This window comes from Tenrec ecaudatus, chromosome 4 (assembly GCF_050624435.1).
Source record: "Tenrec ecaudatus isolate mTenEca1 chromosome 4, mTenEca1.hap1, whole genome shotgun sequence".
NCBI classification, from domain to species: domain Eukaryota; kingdom Metazoa; phylum Chordata; class Mammalia; order Afrosoricida; family Tenrecidae; genus Tenrec; species Tenrec ecaudatus.
In genome coordinates, this window is record NC_134533.1 from 196526637 (window position 1) to 196552515 (window position 25879).

Here is a 25879-nt window from a genome sequence, read left to right on the forward strand (position 1 = left end):
TATGAAAAATATAATGACTTCATTTCATCGAGACATGTTGATCTTTGCTTCTACTCTGCTGGAAGCAAGTAATAGGAGTTGAGACTTGTTATGACAACTGGTATTTTCAATTATGCCCTTTAGCAATCTGTAAAGTACCTGTCTCCCTCTGAGCCAGTGGTTTATCATCAGCCCCATGCTTTCTTTTTCTCCACAGTTCCGGTGCTCAGCCCCTGTCATAGAGATTCGCTCATGGACCTTGTGCTCCTGGTGGACGAAACATTCAGCAACAGGCAACATTTACAGGACTTGCAGAGCTTCCTGGACCAGATCACCTCCTCTATGGATGTGAAGGCCAACTGCATGAGGCTTGGGCTGATGAGTTACAGCGACAGAGCGGAGGTGATCTCTCTTCTGAAATCAAGCACAACCCAGTCTCACTTTCAGCAGCAAGTCCAGAAGCTTTCTCTACGCTCTGGGAAGTCCAATGCTGGAGCTGCCATTGAGAAGATGAGGAGAGAAGCCTTTTCAGAGGCCGGTGGCAGCAGAAGAGCCCAGGGAGTCCCCCAAGTTGCCGTCCTGGTTACCCACAGACCATCCACTGACCAAGTGCAAGAGGCAGCCCTCAGACTTCGCCAAGAGGGTGTAACAGTCTATGCCATGAGCATCCAAGGGGCCAACAATAGCCAGCTAGAGGAAATAGTGTCTTACCCCCCAGAACAGACGATTTCCAAGCTGGATTCTTACGCAGACTTGAAAACTTATAGTCCGAAATTTGTGAAAAAACTCCAGAATAAAGTATGGTCCTACATTTCTACTAAGGCTGAGCAATTAGACCTGGATAAAACTGGTATGTTTTTTTTAAGTGCTTTTCTTGTTATAAAAGTAGTATAGATGACTGGGATGGGGTGGGGGTGAGGACTGACTGCAGCAGAATAAGGGAGCGGTCTGTTCTTTGACACTGTGCTATACCACACCAGCTCTGTCTATTATGTTGGGCTGTGCAGATGTATACGGTTGGGTGGTTTCTATTTGTTACGATTGTATTTGGCTGTGATTAACAGACAAAACAAAAATAGGATCATTCCATTTGTTTCACAAATAATCCCAGAGGTAGGTAGGCAGTATGGTATGTCACAGTATCAAAGATCTTGTCTCTCTGGGGGTTTCTCGTTTGTTGTTTGTGACCTTTATTCTCAGGATCCCAGATAACTGTTCCCACCATCATGTTCATATCCAGAAAAGGAGAGAGATGAATGGGAAGCAAAGGAAGACACGGCCCCACGTCTTCTCCTCAAGGGTACTTCCATGAAATTACACACCGCCTCTGCTTGTGTCTCATTAGCAATTCCACTAGCCGGTGTAGCCATGTTTGCCATGAGTATCCAAAGAGCCAAGAAATAAGACATAGCCATTGAGTAGATCCCAATCCATAGGGATCCTGCAGGATGGAGCAGAACTTCTCTGGTAAAGTCTCCTAGGTTGTGATATTTATGGAAGCCGACTGCCACGTCTTTCTTCTGTGGAGCAGCTGGTGGGTTGAAACCACCACGCACTAGGTTAGTAATCAGGAAGTTAACTGTTGCACCAGGGGTCAAAAAGAGCCAGTTGACATAAGTAGAATTTAGTCCCATGACTCTTTTAGTTGGGAAAAATGGGAGCTGGGGAATTGAATTGGTTTTTCTTTGGGACAGTCAAGTGTCTAGATGAAAAAGGGGGGCTCACTTGGTGTCAAAGGAGAGAACAGATATGGAAGACAACCAAGTTTATCTTCCTTATCCGCTTTTTATTAACCATAAATCATAAACCTTTGTCAATTTCTTTAAAAATTTTTACAGCATTTAAAAACCATTTAAAATTATAAATTAGGAGGGGGTTTATATTTAGGATCACCAATTTTGTATTTAACAATTTAAGTTACTAGTCAATGCTTTTCTTTGTCCCCTTGCTCCCCCCCCACACACACCAGACTGGACAATAATTTTATTTTCCTGTGATCCTTGATTTCTCCAGATTACAGTTCCAAATGTTTGGAAATATTTTACATCATCTTCCACTTTACATAGTGTAACACCTATCATCCCACTAGCCCACAGCTTCATCTTCCCTCCCTTACCCAACCCCCATCCCATCCTCCAAAGTCTGTTTCCTTTGGCATGAGAGTCTTTATATTGCTTCCCCACCCCTAACAGTGGTCTCTAACGATACTGCATTGTATGGATGGACCGTGATTTCCTGATTTGTTGAATATATACATCATTTCTAGTGTTTAACTTTCATAAAAGTCTCTCTGGGCTCATCTTTATTCTTGTATCTTCTGCACATCTATGATTATTTTCGTACACTTTGATCTTTTTAGAAAAAAAATTAAATCATTTTATTGTGGGCTCATATAGCTCTTATCACAATTCATACATACATACATTGTGTCAAGCACATTTGTACATATGTTGCCATCATAATTTTCAAAACATTTTTTCTACTTGAGCCCTTGATATCAGCTCCTCATTTCTTCCATCCCCCACCCTCCCTCCTTCATGAACCCTTGATAATTTATTTTAAATTTTTCATGTCTTACATAGACTGCTGTCTTCCTTCACCCACTTTCCTATTGTCTTGTCCCCCTGGGAGGGGGTTATATGTAGATCATTGTGATCGGTTCCCCCTTTCTTCTCCCACCTTCTCCTTCCCCTCCTGGTATCTCTACTCTCATTATTGATCCTGAGGGGTTTATCTGCCCTAGATCCCTTGTGTTTCCAACTCTTATCTGTACCCATGTGTATGCTCTGGCTTAGCCAGATCTATAGGGTAGAATTGGGGTCATGATAATGGAGTGGGGGCTAGGGAGGAAGCATTAATTAACTAGAGCAGCAATTCTCAACCTGTGGGTCTCAACCCCTTTGGGGGTCAAATGATCCTTTCACAGGGGTTGCCTAAGACCATCAGAAAACACATAAATATTTCACAATATATGATTACATATTGTTTTGTGATTAATCACTATGCTTTCAGTATGTTCAATTGTGTTCAATTTGTAACAATGAAAATATATCCTGAATATCAAATATTTACATGATGATGAATAATAGTAGCAAAATTACAGTTATGAAGTAGTAATGAAAATGACCTTATGGTTGGGGGGTCGCAGCATTAGGAAGGTTGAGAACCACTGAACTAGAAGAAAGTTGTATGTTTCATTAGTGCTATACTGCACCCTGACTGGCTCATCTTTTCCTTGTCACCCTTCTGTAAGGGGATGTTCAATTGTCTATAGATAGGCTTTGGATCTCCACTCTGAACTCCCCTTCATTCACAATGATATGGTTTTTTGTTCTGGGTCTTTAATGCCTGGTACCTGATCCCATTGACACCTCATGATTACACAGGCTGGTGTGCTTCCTCCATGTGAACTTTGTTGCTTCTCAACTAGATGGCTATTTGTTTATCTTCAAGCCTTTAAGACCCCAGATGCTATATCTTTTGATAGCCAGGCACCATCTGCTTTCTTCACCACATTTGCTTATGCACTCACTTTGTCTTCAGCGATCATGTCAGGAAGGTGAGCATCACAGCATTAATGCCAGGTTATGGTGGCCGCTGTCTGGTCAGAGGCATGGCCGAGGGACAGAGGCCACCAGGCCACTACTTGTGGTAGCCTACCTCTGGGCCCATCTAGACAGCTTGGGCCACTATTTGCTTGGACCTCAGTGTGCAAGCCTGGGCTCTGCGGGGAGGTGCTGGCACCTGGCTTCTGGTTAGCCTGGGTGACATATCTGTGGTCCCCATGCCTGGAGCCTATCTGGCTCAAAGGGATACAGAGGACCATATCTCTGCTGGCTGGGGCTGGTTCCAATGAAGCCAGGGGCTTGAAGAAGGCTGGGGGGTTCCCAGAACCATGGAAAAAAAAACTGGCCTGCTCACAGGGGGCCAAAGAGTCGGGGGAGAGGTAGTTTTGAAATCCTGGAGCTAAGTGTTCTTGTGTTGAGGGAGTACTTGAGTAGAGGTCCAATGTCTGTCTGCTACCTTAATACTTAACATATAAATATATGTACATAGATCCATTTCCCTATCACTAGATATAAATATATTTACGTATGTATGTGCCTGTATTTAGACCTCTGTAGATGTCCTTTGCCTCCTAGTTTTTCCCTCTATTTCCTTTTACTTTCCTCTTGTCCCACTATCATGTTCAACCTTCATTCGGGTTTCAGTAATTCCTCTCGGCTACATTGCCCTTGATCAAGCCCCACCAGACATTCTCTGCACCTCCCCACCATTCATTTTAGATCACTTGTTGTTCCACACTTTGATCTTTTAATCCCTCCCCAATCATTTCAGTGATGCTTTGTGAATCTGGTCAAGTTTACTGAGTTCGTTTAGAAGCTACATGTCAAGATACTTTATGACTTTGATCTTATCTAATTCTGAGAAATCTCATGGCTTCACACATTTCCTCTGTAGATAACATGCTTCCAAACATTTCGAACAGTAATTTGGAAGCACTTACATGGAGAAGGATTAGATTTTCCAATCATAGTAGGGACTAATTTTAAATTCAGATGAATCATTTGAAGACAGGCTTACAAATGCTTCCTGGGGTGACCCTGGATTTGGGCCTGCTATGTGTACAATGCAAAATAGTAGCATCAAGAGAAAAGTCCCCAGCTCCTTCCCGATTGGCCCAAAGAGAACTCCCTCAGAAGCACAGTCACCCTGGTTTGCCTGGTTCAGCTGTTCAAGTCATAATGGCTTAGAAATGATGTGACAAAGAGCAGTGTTGTCACAATTGGAATTATGATTGGGACGAAGCCTAGGGTAAATACCTTCCAAGATAGATTGCTATCTTCCAAAATGTCTCAATGATTGGTTTCTTATTCTTTCTGTGGTTCTCAAACATTGGTATATGTCTTAGTCGAGGTTATCTATATAAACAAACCTGTAGGATGTATACACATGCAGAGAAAAGATTCCTAGGTCAGACAGCAGGGAGAGTACAGAGTTGAGTGAAAGAGAACCAGTTGTGTCAAAATATCTATTTATAGTCTGAAACAGTAATTCCAAGACTTACTTGGCCTACCGCCCCATTTTCGGGGAAAAAAATTACTCAGCACCCAAGGGCAATTAAAAGCTTATAGGGTATTCTATACGTCAGAATAAAATGTAGCTAATCTACTTTTGTAGCCCCCTCCCCCCACCCTGGATAATTCCAACACCCGTCAGGAAGTAGTATCACCCACTTTGAGCAGCACTGGTCTGAGAGAAATCCACCCCCTAAGGAATTTCTCTCTGAAGTGGTTGATGATATTGCATGATGCAATGGAAAAGTAATTACATCACATCACATTAGGTTGCCTTATGAAACAGCAACCAGTCTAGTGTTTGGTAAAATTACTGGGAACCATTGCCTAGCAACTTGATTCATAATGTTCACCACCACAGGTTGTGTTCTTCAGAAGTCGAAGGCAGAGTCCTCTGACATGTATGTATTAGACTGTACTCCCAGGGCACACTCTACACTGGTAGGGAAGCGAGGAAGTGGGACTAGAGAAGCAAACATGGTAATAAAGTCCCATGTGGTAATGCTGGGTCAATTCCAGTGGGCCATTCTAGAGACAGTGTTGGGCACTTCTTAGAGTTGTCCTGATCAGAGAGAGGGCTGTGTAGCTAGAGAATCTATATTTCAGGACACATGAGTATTGTACATCTCCAGACATTCTTTAGGTGCCAGGCAAAGAGGGCCCCCGAGAGTAGCCTGCTCATAAAGAAACACAGGCCATGGCCATTGGAGATGAAGTCAGCAGTGGCCCAGGTGCACAGAAAAGAAGAAACGAGCAGAACATAGTGTCTGCTGTAAACCTCCCAGCGTCTCCGGAAGAACTTGTTGATTATTCAGAGACACAAGCCCTAATGTAAGCCTAAGGGAAACAGTGTCTCTGAAAGTAGAGTCTGGGCAGGTGCATTTTAATAAGATCCTCTGATGAATTCATGCAGCAGCATTTGAGAACCCCTCCGGTAGACAGGTTTTTTTTTTTATGATTCTAGGATCTGATTGCCAACTTGGCAGTTGTACAACGATCACAGATCTGAGAGCCCATCTTGATTTTATGTAGTGACTTTTATATCCACCGACATTTTGTAGGTGTCCAATTTATCAAATTGAATTTCATTAAATTAAGGGGAGATACACACGAACCAAATTAAAAAAAAAGATGTATAGAAAAAGAACAATTGTTTTATAACTGTGAGTAGTATCAGTGGTCAAGGAGCGCGCATGCTCTCTAACACATTCTGTAGTCACGCCAATTAGAAGAAAAATTAGAATCCAAAGGGTCAGTTCCACAGTGGCTCATACCCTTCTATCGGCTCCTGAGATGGAGCTTCTCCCCTGTCTCCTCCTACAGATAAGGTTGATTTTATTCCATTCAGTCAGAACTGTGTGTATATAGTCACCATTTGAGTTGTTGAAAAAATAACTCATTGGTCTTGACAAATTTTATCACATGTTCTCCAGCATCATTTCTACCACCAAGAGCTAGTTTCCAACAATTGATCGTTCTTCTTTGCTTCCAGCTTACACATTCCACTCATCATTAATTATCAAAGCCCCTTTAAGTGTATGCGTGATCAATGTCTGATTGCAGAAGTTGATAGAAACACTTATTTTTCTCATCTTTGGCAGTAGCCGTTGGTGTGAAAAATTGAATAATCGTCATATTATTGATCTTACCTGTAGGTATGTGGATATTATTTTATCACTGACAGCCTTGTGCTTCGGTTTAGATCTTGAAATGTTCTTTGTAACGATGAATGTGGTGCCATTCCTGTGGCCATTGCCAGTCTACCTCAGCTCACCAATGCCTAGGATATCAATCTTCCAGCATTCCATTGCGTTTTTGACAATTTGCAGCCTCTCTGGATTTATAGTTTGCACATTCCAAGGTCAATCATGTATGTTTGCAGCTCTTCTTTCTCATTCTGTGTCACGCCATAGCAACACATAAAGGTTCGGAAATTTTTACTCCGTCCACGCTATCCAAGTCAACTCGGATTTGAGTCAGCTCGGCAGTTCCTCAGTTGTAATTTTGGGCACTTTCCAACCTGAGAAAGCGCCCTGCCAGCACTGTTGGGTAAGCTTTGGACCACAATGCTCACCTTCAGGTGCACCAGCTGCTCTGCAGCAGGAAGATGAAGCTATCTGCTCATAAAGATTGATCATTCCGGAAAACCTATATGCAGTTGCTGCGGGCTCGATGGCAGCAGGCTCTGGGTGGGGGTGGCAGTGGAGGCTTTTCAACATGAGAGGCTTGTCTTCTGGCACGGTAGCCCCGTTCTGCTTCTGTTAGGTTTTCACTGACCTTTTGTTTGGGAGATCGATCGCCAGGTTGTTTCTCCTGTTTTCCTTCTTCCTACGCTGGAAGTCTCATGGAATCTTCTTCATGGGTGAGCCTGCTGGTATCTGTACTGCCAGGGAAATGGCTTTTTTATCAGGATGCAACAAGTAAGACACCACCGGGTGACAAACTCACAGATGCGTGGTAGAACATGTGGCTAACGGCTGTCATATTGAACAACATAGCTCTAGACAGGATTTTCATGGACATTGCCAAGGTGACATACTGTGACTCGCTTTTCTCGCCTTCTCTGTTAATTCCATTACCTTCCTTCAGCCAGGCAGCTAATGTTTATTTATTCATTATGTGAATGAGTCTGTTCTGGCTACTTTCAAGTTTTGCTGACTTGGAATTAACCCTGTCTTTTGCAAATAACTTTGATAATCTTTACCCCAAATTATAAAATTTGGATTAATGATGGAATTTATTTCAAAGTATTTATGTTATCTTGTGGAAGTCTAGCATATAAAACCCAAGGCCATCCAGTCAATTCTGACACATAGCAATGCTTTAGAATAGAGTTGACTGTTACCCAAGTTTTCCAAGACTGTCAATCTTTCCAGGGACAGACAGTTCATCTTTCTTCCACAGGGAAATTGGTGGGTTTGAGTCAATTAGTAACACAGGGCTTTCAGGGCTCCTGAGCCAGAACGAAGGCTCCCTTCTTGGAGGTAGCATGGAGTCCTGAAAGGTATAGAGTGAAAGGTGGATTTGCACTCCGATTTTGAAATTAGTTACGGCAGAATCTATACATGTCAATTTTTCTGAGACTCCAATGCTGGTTGATAGGTGCTAACTACTTACCTATCAGTTTTTTCAAAAAGGTAAGTGAAATAGTTTATATAGTGTGACTGGCCAGAGGGCATGTCCTTCAAATGTTAGTTTCCTACCCCATCTTTCTTATGTGTTGATTTCATGGTTTAATTCTCAGAGTCAACCTAACTCTTGGCATTTCTATTTGCTTAGGGAACAATTCTCCTAAGATCTGTCAAGAGCTATAAATTTGCCAACAGTCTAACAGGGTAAACAAAACAAGTGCGGTGACCACGTGATTTTCAGGCATTGCAAAGACTCACGTACCAAGTCAGTTAATTGTTCAACTGATCTAGCATATACAATTATGCTCTTCTTTCCACCAAATTGGGATGAGTAACTACATGGAGTAAATCAACAGACAATAAAGAAAGTTTGAGGACTTAAAAAGATATAGAGACTCTTCTGAACGAAGGAAAGAACACGAGTCCTCTTATCTCATAAAGCTGTATGGCAATATTAGCTGGTGCTAGGCCTAGGCTGGTTTCTGGGGCAGAGTCAAGAAGAAGACATCCTCTCACCTCATGAAGCTGTCACCCAGAAGTAGGTGGCAGGCTGCACTCCTGAACAAATGTGGGAGACAATTTCAAACAGTGAGGGGGGCCACGAAGAAAATGAACAGGCCAGTGGTATAGACGAGTGGTACAGTGCTTCAACTGCAGGGAACGGAGGGTCTTTTTGACAAGCTGGCATTTGAGTTGACACAACTATCACGGGAAGGGATCTCTCATGAAAATATGTGTGTAGGCAAACCTAGACCCAAACCCATCAACTTGGTTCAGACTCAGGCACCCTCTAGTAAGGAGTGGAATTGCTCTATGGGGATTTCTGAGGCTGTAAATCTCGTCAGAATTACACCACTTCCTCCTTCTCCCACAGAGTAGTTGGCTGCTTCAAACTGTGGACGTTTAAGTTAGCTGCCCCACTGTGTTAGTGGGGCTCCTATTGGAGTAAGAGAGAGGGAAAGTTCCAGGAGGAGTGGAAGGCAAGTGCAAAGGCCCTGGGGCACAGTCTGAGAGCAGGGAGGAACCCAGTATCCACGGGGATTGATGTAAGGAGTGGCAGGAAATAGGGACAGTGAGGAAAACAGGGGTCAAAAATAGGCCAGTTTTGGATATTCAAGTTCTAACACAGTGAGAAAGTATTTGAGTAGATTGTTATTTAAGCGTATTACATATTTAAGGTAAGTTTATTTTTATTTTTATAAAAAAGTAAGTTGAGTTTTATTTTTTTCTAAAAGCATTTTATAAACTTATCATTTATTTATTATTATTTAAGTAAGGTTACGATTTAAGTAGCAGAGTAATTCAATCTGATTTGGGCTTTTATCTCTATCCCTTGATATAAATATAAATATGGCTATTCTGGGAAGAGATTGTTGGAGAAAGAAGATGAGAGCGTCCTAGGTTCCATCCCAATTCTTGGGCAATGATATGTCATAAACTATCCAAGAAGGTGAGTTTTAAGAAATGCTACTTACTTTAGAGCCTGAAGAATTGGGAAAAGGAGCCTCACTCTTCAACTTACTGGCTGTGAGACCTTGCTCTACGTCCTAGACCTTGCTCTACGTCCATGTCTCACCTATTGTGCATAACGGGCGTGCCTGTGTTCAACATGACCTCTCCTGGCTCGATGCCGACGTGAGGAGTCCTGCTTCACAGCCTCCACAGCCTCCTTCCTCACGCTCCTCCGGGAACATCTTGCTCAGTTCTCTCTAGATTTGCTGGTAATACTTTCCTTTCTGTCTGCAGGCTGTGTGGACACAGACGAGGGCGATCTCTATTTCCTCATCGATGGCTCAGGCAGCATCCGGAAAGAACAGTTCATGGAGATCCAGGAATTTATGTCAGAGGTGACAAACATGTTCAGCATTGGCCCGGAGAGAATCCGTGTTGGAGCTGCACAGTTCTCGGATGAGCCTACACTGGAATTTGATATCCACAGCTATGCTAATGGTGTTGACGTAAGGAAGGCTATTTTTAACATCAAGAAGAAAGGAGGTCGTACTCACACAGGCAAGGCGCTGACTTTTATGCAGCAAGTGATAAAGGAGGGAAGGAAGAGCCGCTCCTCTGCTGTTCCCACCTACCTCATTGTGCTGACTGATGGGAAGTCCGACGATCAGGTCCTGGGACCTGCAAAGAGCCTAAGGGACGAAGGGACCATCGTCTATGCTGTTGGCATCGGACAGGCCGTTAGGAGAGAGCTGAGTGAAATTGCTGGGGTAGAAGAAAGGGTTAGCTATGGGAAGAACTTCGATTCTCTCCAAAGCATAAAGAGTGAAGTCGTTCACAGCATCTGCACTCAGAAGGGTAAGCAAATGAAGAAGGACTCTGTGCTCTACGTTTCACCATGAATGGCTTCAGGCCCACTCATGGCCAACTTGAGACAAGGCACACTGTGTCCGGTGGCCTAGTCAACGGCCCCCCTCCACAACGAAGCTACCGTAACACCCTGCAGGGGTGAAGCACCTGCCATCCTTGGAGGATCCCTCTAAAGATAGGGGGAAAGTGGCTAAAATGATGAGTCTTAACAAAGTCTACTGCTGTAGAGTATGAGACTGACTACTCCGCACGCGTGCTCGTGTGTGTGTGTGTGTGTGTGTGTGTGTGTGTGTGTGCAGACATGCATGCTTTGAAGGCAAATTGGGGGGGGGGTTGACTCTGGATATCAATAAGTGAAGGGTTCAGCTCTTTTTTATTGCTTGATCTTCAAACGTCTTCGTCTATGAAATGGAGATACAGCCTATATCAGAGAACCCTGATAGGCTTAACATAGCAGACACCAGCCGTTAATGCTATACTACGAACCGTATCTACTATATATGGAACCATGGTTTATATTGATTTATAACAGAAACACACATTCACGTTTTGGTTCTGACGAAAGTTTAAATACCAAAATTTAGGTGCAAAACTTATCAAATCTCTGGTTGTTTTTTGCTTCTTCTTATAAAACAAACAACCTAACCAGCTGCTGTCATGTTGTCCCCAACTCCCATGTGCAGAGTGGAGCTGCTCTCCACAGCATTCCCTACGCTGTGAGCTTCCTGAAGCAGGTCACCAGGCCTTCCCCACAGAGCTTTCTAAACCCCGCTCTCTGCCCACTCTGTTGTTCCTCACCACTCCATCGGATTTGGTCCTAATCCCAGCAGTTTATTTTCCCAATCTCCCAAGCTTTGGCTTCTTAGTTTATCTGAATCTCTGTTCAGAGAGTGGGTCAAACTGCTATACAAAAAGACCCAAAGTACAATGATGTCAACAATACGGAATATTATTCCTCTCTTATGGAATCGTTCAGGTGAGCAATCCAGGTGTATGAGAGAGGTAGTTTCATCCTTGACAGATAGCTTCTATCTTTAAGTCAAAATGGAACAATCCCCCTACCCCGTTCTCATGTCCTTCAGTGGAAAGGGAAGAAGAGCCCCCGATTTCAATTATTGTCACAGTAAGGCCTTGCATGAGCCAGGTCACTCCTGTTCATTTCTATTGGTCAAAACAAAGTCACGTGGCCACAGGAAACCTCAAGAGCGACTAGGAAAAGTAGTCTTCAACTGGGTAGCCATCTGCCTAGCTGAAACTTATTAACCAAAGAAGAATGGAATAGCAGATATTAGTGAAATCGTCTGTATAGATTCCGCTGAGACTGCTAAAATCCATTTCATGGGAAAGAGAGTCTTCCTGAGCAGTGATAGTTTTCCAAGCTTCCCAAATGCTCAGTGACTCCCTAGTTCTCACTGTGATGATGACTCTAAGATAAACTGGGTCTTAAAGTGGTAGTTTTTAGCCCCAGTGGTTCATTGAGTCACATGTTGGCCAGCTAATGACAAAGCTGGTGATTCAAATGCAGCCGGCGTCCCAGGCATGCAAGCGGAGGGTGCCTGCTCAACCTCAAGATGTAAAGTCTCAGAACCCTGGGGAGCAGCTCTACTCTGAACAATAGGTCTGCTGAGAGTCAAAATGAACTTGAGGGCGGTGAGCAGTGGGTTGGTGGATATAAATAATTAATGCCTTTTATGTTTGTATGGCCAGGACCACTTGTCTATTTTTAAATAATATGAGAGAGACAACGTGAGCCGTCAGGGAGGGACCCGTAAGAAGGATGGCAGATACGAGACAGGAGAACAAATGGAATGCGATGAAATAAATACACGATAAAAGAGAACATGGTTGCTGCATGTATCTCCCATGGGAGCAGAGAACTGATTACTTTGGCTCTGATTCCTTTCTGGAGCCCCACTGCATCCTAAAGGCATGAATAGATATGGGTTTCATATGCCTTCCAGCATTATGAAGGAAGGAATGCGAGGTGAATGGAGGAACTCTTTCGAAGTTGCATTTCCTTTGTCAAGCCCTGGAATTAAATAGACTTCTGATTCATGGTGTTAATCAGCAGGCTCCTACTAAAGAAGTAAATACAATGTTCCCAGGCTTGAGTTATTTTTTGCATTTTATTTAACTTTTTCACTGTGAATTAGGAGGAGGTTTGCAGGGCAGATCATCAATTTTACATTCAACAGTTCATCAAACCTCCCAGTGTCTTGCTCTGTTTTGATCATTTTTTAGTCCATCTCCCTCTGATTGGATATTAACATCCCCCTTCATCCAAATTAACACCTGTCAACCCACTGGCCTGTAGCTTCCCCTGTCCTCCCTTCCCCTCCTACTCCAGCTAATAATCACCATTGTGTTACTTGTCCTTTGGTGTTTGACCAATTTTTCTCAGCATAATGTTCTCCGGGTTCATTAATGTCATGAGATGTTTGAGGTAATTTTGCACGTTTTCTTACTCCTGCATTTATTTCCATGTCACTGCATGTACATGTTCTGAGAGTCATGCCAAGCTCACTCATTTCTATTCATTTTTTACAACACGCAGAGTGTGAGGACATGACGGCTGACATCATGTTTCTGGTGGATAGCTCTGGAAGTATAGGACATGACAATCACGAGAAGATGAAAGATTTCATCACAAACCTGCTAAATAAGATCCAAGTTGGTCCCAGAAAAACACAAATCGGACTTCTTCAGTTCAGTGACAACATCAGAGAAGAGTTTCCACTTAACAAATACTCTTCACAGCAAGACATTTCTGATGTGGTAGGCTCAATGCTTCTTATCGGTAGAAACACGCTAACTGGGCATGCACTGGACTCAACCACTCCTTACTTCACCCCCGCCAAAGGAAGCCGTCCTGGGGTCAAGAAGTTTCTCATCCTCATCACGGATGGGGAAGCACAAGACAGTGTGCTAGAACCTGCTAAAAGGCTTCGGGACCAAGGCGTGATCATCTTCTCTGTAGGGGTGTTTGGGGCCAACAGAACTCAGTTAGAGGAGATTAGTGGGAATAGCAACCTGGTTTTCCAAGTGGAGAAATTTGAAGATCTGAAGACCATAGAAAGCAAACTCATCTTACGGGTGTGCACTGCCAATGGTAAGTGACCCTGTTGCCCTTTGGGACTCCCGGGTATGGGGTGTGAGCTATTGACATCCGGGTGTGTGGTGTGTTTTTTTCCGGACTTGGCCTCTATCTAGACTTGACCATTCTCTTTTGGTCTTATGTATGTTATATGGAAACACTGGTGACTTATGGAGGTATTTCAGAATCATAATTTGACAGCTAGTATTCATAGGAAACAAAATAGCCTGGCGCAGGTGACTCCCAATGTATTTCAAGAAAGTCAGGCGTAACTGGATTTTACAAAGGTGATTTTAATCCCATATGATTGTCCAACGTCACTTCCTGGCTACCTCTAGCCACCATTCCACCGTTAATAAGAAGAAATACAAATTCATCCTCCTTCTAGTCAAATTCTTAGAGCACTTGCATTCCAAACACCTGCCTTTTGTCTGAAAGACTTTGCTGTGTCACTAGTTGCAGAGAGTCTACTCTGGTTTATGACAATCCCGTGTCACAGAACAAAATGCTGCCCCGTCTATCTTAAAGACGGGCATATTTTCATTACTTCACATCGTAATTTTTACCCTCTGGCAACTAGGTATTTTATATTTACTGGTATGTGTCTTGATGGTAAGTGACCGATACATGTACAAGGAAATAGAAAAATGTCCTTTGGGTATTTTTGATTTGTCACCTTGTCCCCCTGAATGTTTGGTGGTTGTCATTTTTCAATCTCACTAGCTATAATGCTTTTCAACTTGTGTCAAGCAGCCTTCACCGTGAGTACATCATTCATTAAGGGCTCTTGAAAGAGACTTTGCTACAAATCCACAGACCACCCCCAACCCCCCACAAACTCAAATTGTGCTTTTAAATCTATCGTGGTGTCCATTGGAGAATTAGTGATGTGAGATTTTCAGAATGTCTCATAGTGAACTCTGAATTTTAACAACATCCCTAAGATTTGTCTTGTGGCAGGTTAATTAGCTTAATTAGAGCTTTTTCTTCCTCCCGAAGAGAAGTGAGGGGCGACTAGGGGGAGGGAGGCAATCAGGGAGCTCATAACGATGAGCACAAGCATGAAAAAAATGTTCTAAAATTGATTGTGGTGATGATTATACAACTCTTCTTGATGTGATTGAACGATTGAATTGAAATTTGGGGCAAAAACAAAACCTTAATAATATTGAGACATGCTAAGAACCGTGTATTTTAAGGCTACAGCGCCACCTTTAAAGCCAGCTGCTCTCTCCCGGGCACCTCTCCATTTGGATAAACGTAGTGTCTGTGGAGGCCCTGTCTGTAACAAAGGCGCTATCAGGGCAAAAACGACATTTTAGCTCATTCGTTCATTAGATAAACTCATAGATATTTATCAAGTATCAAGTGGTCCCCACATCGCAGAGGGCCCCCAGTTTCTGCAGATATCATCTGGGTTCATCTATTATACCTGAAAATTGAAAATCAGAGGCTTCGCGGCCATCCTGCAGGGCTGGGGGTAAAATTTACCAGGTGGAAACTAGAGAAAGTAGCACAGTAGAGGCATGTGCTCAGGTAGTTGAGAGAACACGAAGGGGGGGAAAGAGAAGCCCACATTTTGGAGACTCGGCCTGAGCAGCAGCTTGTCTTCTGATAGACAGGAAGGTTTGTAACTTCAGACGAGCTGATAAGAACCTGAACTCTTCCCTCCTTGATAACGCTCCTTTCTGAGCTGGGTTCAGGCAGCCAGGAAAGGGGGCACATGGTAAGGTGAGGTCCTACAGCAGTTCCAGAGAGAGCTGGAGTGACAGGGAGTAGCATAGAAGCCAGCTTATTCCACGAGCTCCCCAGCTCTTGACAATAGAAGATCCGTTGGTGAGAGCCAGCCGTATCTCTCCAGCATATTAGCATCCTGGCTTCTGCCATTTTTGTTCAGATCAAAGCCTACTCAGCAAAAGGCATGCCCTAGAGAGATGCGGCAGTGAAGAGGGGTGTGACATAAGGGCCACCGAATCAGAAATCTGCCATCTCAACCAGCTTGACGGCTCCTTTTCTCGGCAGTCTTTAGCGAACACACGCCACTGAGTGTGTGCTTTGTGCTTCATCCTCCTTGCAGAGTGTAAAGGGATCCAGCTGCTGGACATTGTGTTTGTGCTGGACAATTCGGGCAGCATCAGCGAAGAGCAGCTACAGAGCATGATGAACCTGACCATCCACTTGGTGGAGAAGGCGGATGTTGGCAGCAACCGGGTTCAGTTTGGAGCTCTGAAATACTCCGACCATCCCGAGACTCTGTTCTACCTGAATACCTACTCAAGCAGGAAGGGGATCATGGAGAATCTGCGGAGGCGCAGGGACACTGGCGGGTCGACCTACACGGCCAGGGCCCTCGATCACTCCAACTCCCTGTTCACGGAGGAGCACGGCAGCCGCCTCCAACAAGGCGTGAAGCAGGTCCTGATCGTCATCACGGATGGGGTGTCCCACGATCGGGACCGTCTCCAGGACACGGCCTTGAAGCTGAGAGAGAAGGGGATCACCATCTACGCAGTGGGCGTGGGAGAGGCCGACAGAGAAGAGTTGGAGACCATGGCCGGGAATAAGGAGAATGCCATTCACGTGGAGAATTTCGACAAACTGAAAGATATTCACCAGCTTCTCCGAGAAAGTCTGTGCGAAGCTTCACCCGAGGGTACGTGACTGTTTATGTATGTGCGTGTTCGTTTTGTCGTTCTTTGGGCTGCCGTTGGGGTTGAGCAACGGCCACCGTGTCCGTCATGTAAGGTTTGTATAATTCGGGGACACCGATTCCGTTCTTCAACTTGGGTAGTCATTCTGGAACCTGCTCCTTCTCACGGTGGTTCCTCTCCGTGAACTCACTTCACTCAAAGGCTCCCACCTAATCTTCCCAGTTGTGGTTGTCAGTCTAAAGGCAGGAGCCGGAGGCCCTGACAGAGGACAATGTTCAAGATAGTCTTGACGAGCTAAGCCAGACTACTGAGGGGTTTTAAAGAAAGCTTCGCGGGATTTTTTTTGGCTTAAAGTTCTTTCTCCCCCCCTCCCCCAACTTTCTATTTAAAGTTTCTAGCCCTGGTGGCCTAGTGGTTATCTGCTGGGCTGTTGGCTTGTGAGACCAGCAGTTGGAAACTACCGAGCATTCCCACATTCCCAGAGAGAAAGAGGAAGCTTTCTCCTCCCAGAAAGAATCCCAGTCCCAGAAACCCACAGGGCGCGTTCTGTCCTGTGCTATAGAGACACCAGGAATCAGAATCAACTCTATAGGAGGATGTTTTTAAGGTGGTTATACAAGCTTCATTAAAAAAAATTTTTTAATGGTAAGGTTTAGCTTCCCATTATTTGCGGGGTGGGGGGAGCGTCATGAGCTGAATTTGTCCCTCCTCAGGGTACCAGTTTGCTCATCTTTAAAGAAAGGTTCTATTCCACCCTAACATGTGTTGAAAAGATTATACAAGAAACGTTTCAGAAGTTTTTCTTGCTGTTTTCCCACACCCTTGCCTTTTTCTGGACAGGAAGAGACGTTTCCAAGGGTCACACTCTCCTTACCCCATTGAACAGCTAGCTACTCATGGCCATTGTGTAGCCACAAGGAGTCAGGCTCAGGTCAGATTCAAGTGGAGAGTTTTATGATGTAAACCATAGGTTCCCACACATTTCAGGGGAAAACAAAGAAAAAGGAAAGAAAGAAATGATTCAGCATTCCCCTGGCAATTAGAAACTTTTGTGTGACAGCCCATAAGACAGTAGAAAGTGTAGATTTCTGCTTCAGCAGCCCCTGTCTCGGTCCCCAACTGTTCCATGGTCCTATGGGGTGTGGGGGCATAATATTGCCCACTTTGAGAAACTCTGGTTCAAACAGATGGATGTTTTCTCTGAAGATCCTAGGTCTTCTGCATGAGATTATAAGTCCTGAGGAGTTGAAAAGTTTGAACCCACTAGGGACTGCATAGGAGAAAGACGTGGCAGCTAGCTTCCGTTAAGACGTAGAGTTTTGGAAACCTTATTGGGCAATAAGGGGACACAATGAGCCATAGCTGACTCAACGGCCGTGAGCCGGCAGCATAGGTCCAGAGCAAGTTTGAATGGCTGAGTAAGGATTTCTAGGTAAGTGCCACAAGTCCAGAGGCTTGAACATGGGAGTTTAAAGTGTGGGGTATTGAAGATTGGCCACTAGGATCAGCAAGGGAAGGGAAATCAGCTGACTACATGAGGTACCCCTAGGGTAGGGCAACCTGCAGGTATCCCATCTGAGGGATGAAAGAAAGAGAATTGCCTTCTGCTCTGAAACACAGAAATGGGCAAGAAGTGAGCCGAGGAGGACTTCAGTGTTTCCTTCCTTGGATGGCCTCACCTCTAAATCAGTGTTTCCCAAAGTGGACAGTACTGCCCCCTGGAGGTGCTGGAAGGATCCAAGGGAGCTGTATAAGCAGATACCCACACTTTATCCTGGATTATGCGCTCTAGTGAAAAACCTTTTCATTGTGAGGGGACCCTGAGGAGCTAATTTTTTTTCTCTCTGACAAAAAGGCGTTAGGACAAATAAATTTGGGAACTTATACAATCCTTGGCTAATCTTAGTACATTCCTCCAAACCTGACAAATTAATCAGCGTCGTCTCTTCTTGCTTCCCTCTTTCCCTCCCTCTCCTCGTTCTTCTCTCCCCTATTTTCCTTTCCTGTATTCTTCCTTCCTCTCTGGCAACACAAAACCTGCCTCTGCATCCAGATAAATCCAGCTCCGACAGCTGACACTCATCCACTCTCGTCGTTGTGCCCAGACAAACCCCAAACAAACTCTTCCCCATCATCCAACGTCAGATCAGCATCTTCATTCAGGGAAACCATACCCACTGATCACCATGGCCCGATGTTACTTAAGTCAGCAGCACATTCAGTATTTTGGGTTTCAGATCATGAATGATAATCTTATCTTTAACTAAGTAAAAATTATGATGTTTCCCAAGGGGGAAGACCAACTGGACTCTTCTGCCTGTTCTAATCTATCCCTGACTCCACCTTGCAGCCTGGTCTCCCTACCATCCATCTTGCCACTTTTCAATCCATTCACTACCCTGCAACTTAAGTGATCTTTCTCACGATGAAACGCTTCTCTGCTTAAATTCTTCCTTCTGACCATGTCCTGAGTTGGGAGTTCTATCTGGCCTCTGTCTACCTCTACAGTCTCATCATACACCCCTCCCTTCTCCTATTCCATCCTGTGCTATTCTAATATATATATTAGATCTATATATTAAGATCTATATATTAGAATATATATATATATATATATATATATATATATATACAAACCATTATACCCCGGTGAACACATTAGCTAGCTCACCACTGCACCCAGCTACTTCTAACTTGACTGTCTGGTTTCAGCCTCTGCTTAGTAGCTTTCTTGACCTGACACTTGATAGTGTCCCTGCTGTGTCCCTCAATTCACTGCACCTTTCTACTTTTTTTTTCTTTCGACTTCATACACTACTTGCTGATCTCTTGTCTGTATCTGCCATCGACTCTGGGGTCCTTGACAGGCTTGACCTTGCCTGTTGTATGGGAGCTGTTTTATTGTAGATGCTGAGATGGAATGTAGGGCACACAATGTTTACCAGAGATCCACATTTGTGAAAGAAAGGAGAGTCGTAGGATGAGGTAGAAGAAGTCAAGCAGCAATGCATGCTCAATAAAGCTCCAAACCTGGCAGGCGGTTCTAGAGTGAGTGCTGTCTACTCTAGATTAGTAGATGGGCCCTACAGGGGCAGTGACCTTGGCAAGGCTAGTCTCCATAGCTGCGCTGACCCTGAAGGAGTTGACAGCTGGACACTGGCTGCTGACCACACTCCCACAGCTGGACAACACATCCTTCTTTGAGAGCTCATCTAGGCAGTGCATCTCTGTGTCTACCAGACTACCATTCCAAGAACATGATTTTTTCTTCTTGTTAAGAATCAATTGGGGATGATCTCTTCTGCCATTTCAATGTGTGACAAGGGCACACACCTTTGGTCTGAATTACCTTTAGTCATCACTTTCATGATTCCCCTACCCTAGCTATTGAGTTGGGTTTGAATTGGGTCTAGAGATCACTTATTGATTTGGGAAGAGTACACACTTCACATTGGCCTGGGCTCTGTTGATTAGACACTGGCACTTTTACCATGAAAAAGTGAGCCTGGAGGAGACTCAATGTCAAGGAATGCCAAACTGAAGGGCCAAAGGGGACCTAGAGATTCAGGTACCGGCCATGCCATAAACTTATCAAGTTCGTTTAGACATGATCACATGTCTAAGACCAGTACTCTTAAATAAGTCACTTTACCTCTGAATTCCATTTCTACATCTGTGCAATTTGAATAATTCCATACACAGTGACTATGAATGCAACTGTGTTATTATCTATTAAAGGCATTCTTCAAAGTTATATTTCCCAATGCAATGGAAGATCAGTCTTAGCAGTCATCCCGTTGCTATTGCTGGTTGATGCCAAGTAGATGCTCACTCACCCTCCCCCCCCACCCCCCGATGTCTTGTAAGGTTTTCATGACCGTGACTGTAACCGAAGGAGCCCTAGTGTTGCAACAGTTAAGCACCCAGCTGCCACCCTAAAAATTGGCGGTTCAAACACACCTACAAGCTCCTCAAAAGAAAGCTGTGGATATCTGCTTTCAAACAGATGACCACCTACCGTACCCTGTAGGGCAGTTCAACTCTGTCACAGGGGTTACTGAGTCCCCATCAACTTAGTGGCACCCGATTATAGTCTTAGCAGAATCAGATTAACAGGCTTTATCTTCCACCTTACCCCTAGACGGGTGCTCGCCACCAACCTCTAGGTGAGCATTCAAGGGCGGGGCCATTGGGACCACATAGGGGACCTTTGAGTCGTAGTAGAAGTTCTAAGGCAGCAACACAAATACCCTGAGTTGGATGGGTGTTCCAATCTGAGTGTCTCAAACGAGCGTCTCGCCTTGGTAATGGACTTTTCATGAATACATTGAATCTATTGAGTCGTTCTCGGTACCTTTTCAAGTGAAGCATGCACGTCGCTAAAGTTTGAAATGGGCTCTTCTCTTGCTCTCCCTCTTTCTTACCCGTCTTCCTACCTTCACTCCGGGGACCGCGTTCAGATGAACTCTTCAGTCAGCACATCTCAACTTGCCACGAATAGAGCAGTTTATTAAAGCTTTGTGCGGGTTGAGGTCAAGGGAAGAGCTAGAATGGTGCACTGCGGGAGAAATCATTTCTTTTCTTTCCCATTGCAGTCTGTAACCGCCAACAAGTCGATGTGGTTTTCCTTTGTGATGGCTCCGATGTGACCTCTCCTGAAGACTTTAAAATCATGGTCAAATTTGTGTCCAGCTTAATTAATGATTTTAACCCTCAGCCCCAAAGAATGAAAATTGGGATGGCCCAATTTGGGAGCCGCTATCAGGAAATTATTGATTTGGAAAGTTCGTGGAACAAAACCAAGATGGAAACGCAAATTAAAACAATTGACAAGAGCAAAGGGGATCAGCGAATCGACAATGGCCTGGATTATGTGAGGGGTCTGTTTGACCCATCGAATGGCGGGAGAAGACATGAAGGCATCCCGCAGACTCTGCTTGTGATCACGTCTGGGTCTCCAAAGTTTAATGTGACAGGCCAGGTCCAGAAACTGAAAGACCTTGGGATTTGTGTCCTGGCTGTGGGCATAGGCGTTCATAAAGAACAGCTTTTGCCAATAACAGGCACTTCGGAAAAAATAATCACTTTTCCAGACTTCAGTAAGCTAAGTGACATGGATGTGAAGAAAAGACTGACCCGTGAGATCTGCCAGAGCTGCTGGAAACCCAACAGCAGTAAGTGCTCTTGATGTGTTTTTAATTCCTTGCCATGTCGCTATTCCCCCTTTCACAGAGGCGCTTCATAGACACGCTCTAGCCGGACATGTATTGAGAAGAGGCTGCTCAGAGGGTAGGACTCTGCTTTCAAGGCACTTGGGGTCGGAAAGCACAGGAAAGCTTAACTAAGGCTAAGAGGAGGCACCGAGTGTGTCCTCCAGTCAGCTCTGCCCTGCCTTGCAATGTGATGAGTGCTTATTTCTCTGTTTTAATTGTGTTGCCACTGTCTTCTAAAAGGTCCCCGTTAATGTGCACACATTTTTGGCGCATTTCCTTCATTTAAGGAGGAGATTCATATAACCAGAAACTATTACTGACTGAATGGTCCTCGGGGGTTTTCTAACCTAGAAGCCAGAAACTCAAAGGCCGCAAAGGCCAGGTTAATGAGCCCAGTGAGTAGTTGGGCAGAAGGGACATGCAATGGGGAGGGAAAATCCACCCAAAGGGGATGTCCATCCCATCCAGCGTTGGCAAATTATTAAATTAGTCGACAGTGTTTTAAAACTGAGCACTTTTATCGAGGGATCAAGATATAGTCGTGAACATGTCCAGCTCGAGGCGGGCGGGGCCACCTGGGTTTCAGGCTTGGTGAGTGTGGGGCTAACATTTGGAAGGACAATACCTGGGAGAGAAGCAGTGATAACTGTGTGGGGTTTGCACAACACCCAGGTTTTTCTGAGGGTTTCTGTTTCCGCGGGTGTTGTGAAGGCAGCCATTCTTTCACAGAAATGGTTAGTCTGCCCAAGTCCTCTAAATCTTGTGCGTCCCATTCTGGGGCCTTACACAGAGGCAGAGGCAGAGGACAGTGGTGGAAAGAGTCCTGGGCCCGGAATCAGAAACTGGCTCAGCAACCACCGCTATGAATCTCTGTTTTCTTCACTGGAGAAATGGTGGCCTGGCAGGTTGCAGACTAATGTAGCCCACCCCACCCAGTGTTGCCAGCGTGTTAAATTAGTTGACGACCTTTAGAGAATGAGCAACCCTACTGAGCGATAGACAGAGAGATTTCAGACTAGTCTTTGAAAAAATCAGAAGCTCTGCCAACATGACAAAAGTGGGGCTCTATTTCCCACGTGGCTGCCCTTCCTGGAGCGGTGCTTCCCATTATATTTTCCTTCCACCGTGTCCACCGGTGCATTCATATGATTCACCTTATCTCTTAGGCATTCGGGTTGGTCACCTCTAGCTTTATTTCTTAGGAGTAATATCTTTCCTATTTCCTTAGGATAAATTGCATTCGTAGTTTCTGATTGATCTGAAAGTCACCATCCAAAGAGAATGAAACAAAACCATGGATCTAACTTCACACAGCTGTTGTCATTGTCATTGTTGTTAGATGCCCTCAAGTCAGTCCCAACTCAAGGGGCCCTCTGTACGCACACTAGGGTGAAACACTGCCTGGTCCTGTGCCAGCCTCACAACCGTTGTTCCACGGGAGCGCACTGTTGCAGCTGTGGCGTCAATCCATCTTGGCAAGGGTCTTGCTTTTTTTTTTTGGATACCCTTCCACTTTACCAGCCACCTCCAAATCACGTGAGAAAAGTCTCACCATCCAGATAGCTGTTAGGACTTGCCATTATGGACACAGCAAAAATACCTATGTCATATTCAGGGAAAGCAGCCAATATCTTCTTCTGGAATGCACTTGGTGAGAGAGACCCTCCCGTTCTGAACCATGACCCCCCTTTCTCCTGCCTGACCACCTGGTCTTGCTCCTGCATACTCACTAACCCGACCTTGTTTCCTTTCGTCTCCAGATTGCTACATCGATGTAGTGGTGGGGTTTGACATTTCCACTCTTCAGCCGGGGCAGCCTTTATTCCAGGACCATTCCTGGCTGGAATCATACCTCCCAGGGATCTTAGAGGACATCAGTTCCATCCGTGGGGTGAGCTGTGGGGCAGGTGCAGAGGCTCAGGTGAGCATGGCCTTTAAGGTGAACAATGACAGAGAATTCCCCGCCAAGTTTCAAATCTACCAGAAAGGCATCTTTGTCAGGCTGAGACAGGTCACTGTCGACGGACCAACGCATCTCAACACTGAGTTTTTGCAGTCACTATGGGACACCTTCGAGGACACATCTGCATCCCGAGGACAGGTACTTCTGCCATACCCTGTCCTCCATCGTTCTCTGTCTGTGCATCTGTCCCCCATGATGGATTTGGGTTTGTATCATCCTGTTTTCTGCTCCCCTCTCATTCTAGATACTCCTCATCTTTTCGGACGGCCTTGGGGGTGCCGACATCAACATGCTTGAAGACCAGTCAGACAGGCTCAGACGAGCAGGTACAGGGTTGAAGATGTTAACAACAAAGCAGGGATTTGCCGAGCGTGTCTCTGATTGTCTTCAGGTGCTCTAGGCGTTGGCACTGGTCTGTTCTCTTATAGTAGATGCTGTTGGTGCCTTGCCCAAAGCCCTTTCACCAGCCGACATACCTACCCCTCAAGTGTCACACTCTCACTAAATGCACACCGGGGACCTCTACAGACACTTGCCCTTGACTGACCTAAACCACTTAACCTGAACACACCTGGGGGAGGGGATCTGAACCATACCAGCCTGAGGGACCAGTCAATGGTACAGAGATACTGGCCACTTGTTTCATGTGGTACCGACAGAGGCCCTTGTAGATCAGGCAGAGATGAAACCTTACTGAAACACCTGCTTGCTCACAACGTCCCTGACTCTCCCTCAACAAATTGTCCACACCCTCATCCCTCTCTGAGGCTGTTTTCAGGGCACCTGTTCTAAGACAATTCCCATTTCTGAGTATCCCTGTGAGAGGAAGTCACGAGGATTTGAGAAAGCACTTCTCATTCAACATGCCCCTGTCCACACCGTACCTTCTGACGGCATGAGAAGTTGAAGGCAGATGTGGAGGGTACTCTGGTGACTGGAGAACATCCCTGTCAGGCGGAATGTACTCTTTGGCCTTCTTTGGTGTAGCCCACGGTTAGCTTGGGTTCTTGCTGGATTGTGTCTCCTCTCTTGCCCAGAACCCTTCAACATCTTTCCTACAGCTTGGGAGATATTTGGCAAATTTCTCAATAGGGTTCTCCAGGCTCTGCAGGATCCAACCCCCGGCTCTACCCTGCCGCCTGGCCTTACTGCCCATGCTTCGTGCTCCTGACAGAAAGCAAACAAAATAAAGACAGTTGCCCTTGAGTCCATTCTGAACTCGCCCACAGAGTTGTGATGGCTGTGACCTTTGGGTAACAGATTGCCAGGCCTTTCTTCCAAGGCACCTCTTTGTGGATTTGAGCCACCAAACTTTCCATTAACAGTTGAGTACTTAACCATGTGTGCCATCCCAGGATGGGATTCGCCCTCTGGGCACATCTGAACACTTTCAGAGAATGTTTTCTGGGGCCAGAGCTCTCCCGGCTTCCCTTCCTCCCCTGTGCTGCCCATCTCTAGTTCCTGCCCTTTACCAACTTCCAATCGTCTTTCGGGATCATCTTAGACAGCAGCTCTTTCAAGAATCCTTCCATGACCCTCCAAGGCCCTGATGTACCCTCTCAGAGCACTTACAACTTCTCCGAGCACCGATGTGATTCTTGTCTACCTTTCTCATTAGACTAAAACACCAGTGAAGGGAGGAATGCCTTTCCTATTGATCTTGTATGCCTGTACAATTAGAAGCACCTCATAAGCCCCTAAGAACCAAGCCTATATAATATAGAAGAGGGGACACAGTGGTGGTGGGGGGTGAGGGTAAATGGGAGATGATGTCAAGGAGTCCAAGAAGAAAAAAATTGATGGTGATAACAATTGCACAATTCTGCTTGACGCAACTGAACCATGGAATGATATATGTATTAATTCCCAATCAATAATAATATTTTTCCAAAGAAATACCCTAATGGAAAAAATTCAAAATATGAACAACAGCAGCACAAAAGTGGCGTTGACGCATTTGAGTAGTCTTCTGATAGTGTTTTGTTGTTTGTTGTTATTATTTTTTAAGTATTTTCTTTTGAATACTTTTACTTGGGGGTTGTGGGCAAAAGTCAGGGAGCAGTGTTTTGTTTGCACAGAGAATGCAGGCAGCCTGCTGTTGGACTCTTCTGTTGGGAGGGCTGCCTTCTCCTGGGCCCCCTCCTCTCTGATACTCTGATAACAGTCCCAGGCAGGACCTGGGACGGGCTACGCTTCTTTATTCTCTTTGGCTTCATAGCTGTCACTTTATTTTTCTGATTAGGACTTGATGCTCTGCTGGTGGTCTCCCTACATTCAACTTCCTATGATGATTTTTCAAGCTTCGAATTTGGAAAAGGTTTTGATTACAGGACCCACCTGGCCATTGGAATGAAAAATCTGGGCACAATGCTATCAAAATACCTGGTACGTTGGGGGTGGGAAAAAATCCAGTTATGTACAAAATGCATAAGAACAAAATTGGAAGCTTTA

General features: G+C 44.9%; 1 protein-coding gene across 1 annotated transcript in view; it reads left to right on the forward strand.

Annotated features, from left to right (window-relative positions):
• The window catches only part of COL6A5 (collagen type VI alpha 5 chain), a 127829-nt gene that overhangs the window by 3423 nt on the left and 98527 nt on the right, over positions 1 to 25879 (forward strand). Inside the window, exons 3-10 of the mRNA XM_075547895.1 lie at positions 197 to 829; positions 9935 to 10495; positions 13062 to 13616; positions 15679 to 16254; positions 20848 to 21426; positions 23226 to 23566; positions 23673 to 23754; positions 25671 to 25813. Coding sequence (XP_075404010.1) covers positions 197 to 829; positions 9935 to 10495; positions 13062 to 13616; positions 15679 to 16254; positions 20848 to 21426; positions 23226 to 23566; positions 23673 to 23754; positions 25671 to 25813 — 3470 coding nt within the window. The remainder of the gene's footprint in view (positions 1 to 196; positions 830 to 9934; positions 10496 to 13061; positions 13617 to 15678; positions 16255 to 20847; positions 21427 to 23225; positions 23567 to 23672; positions 23755 to 25670; positions 25814 to 25879) is intronic.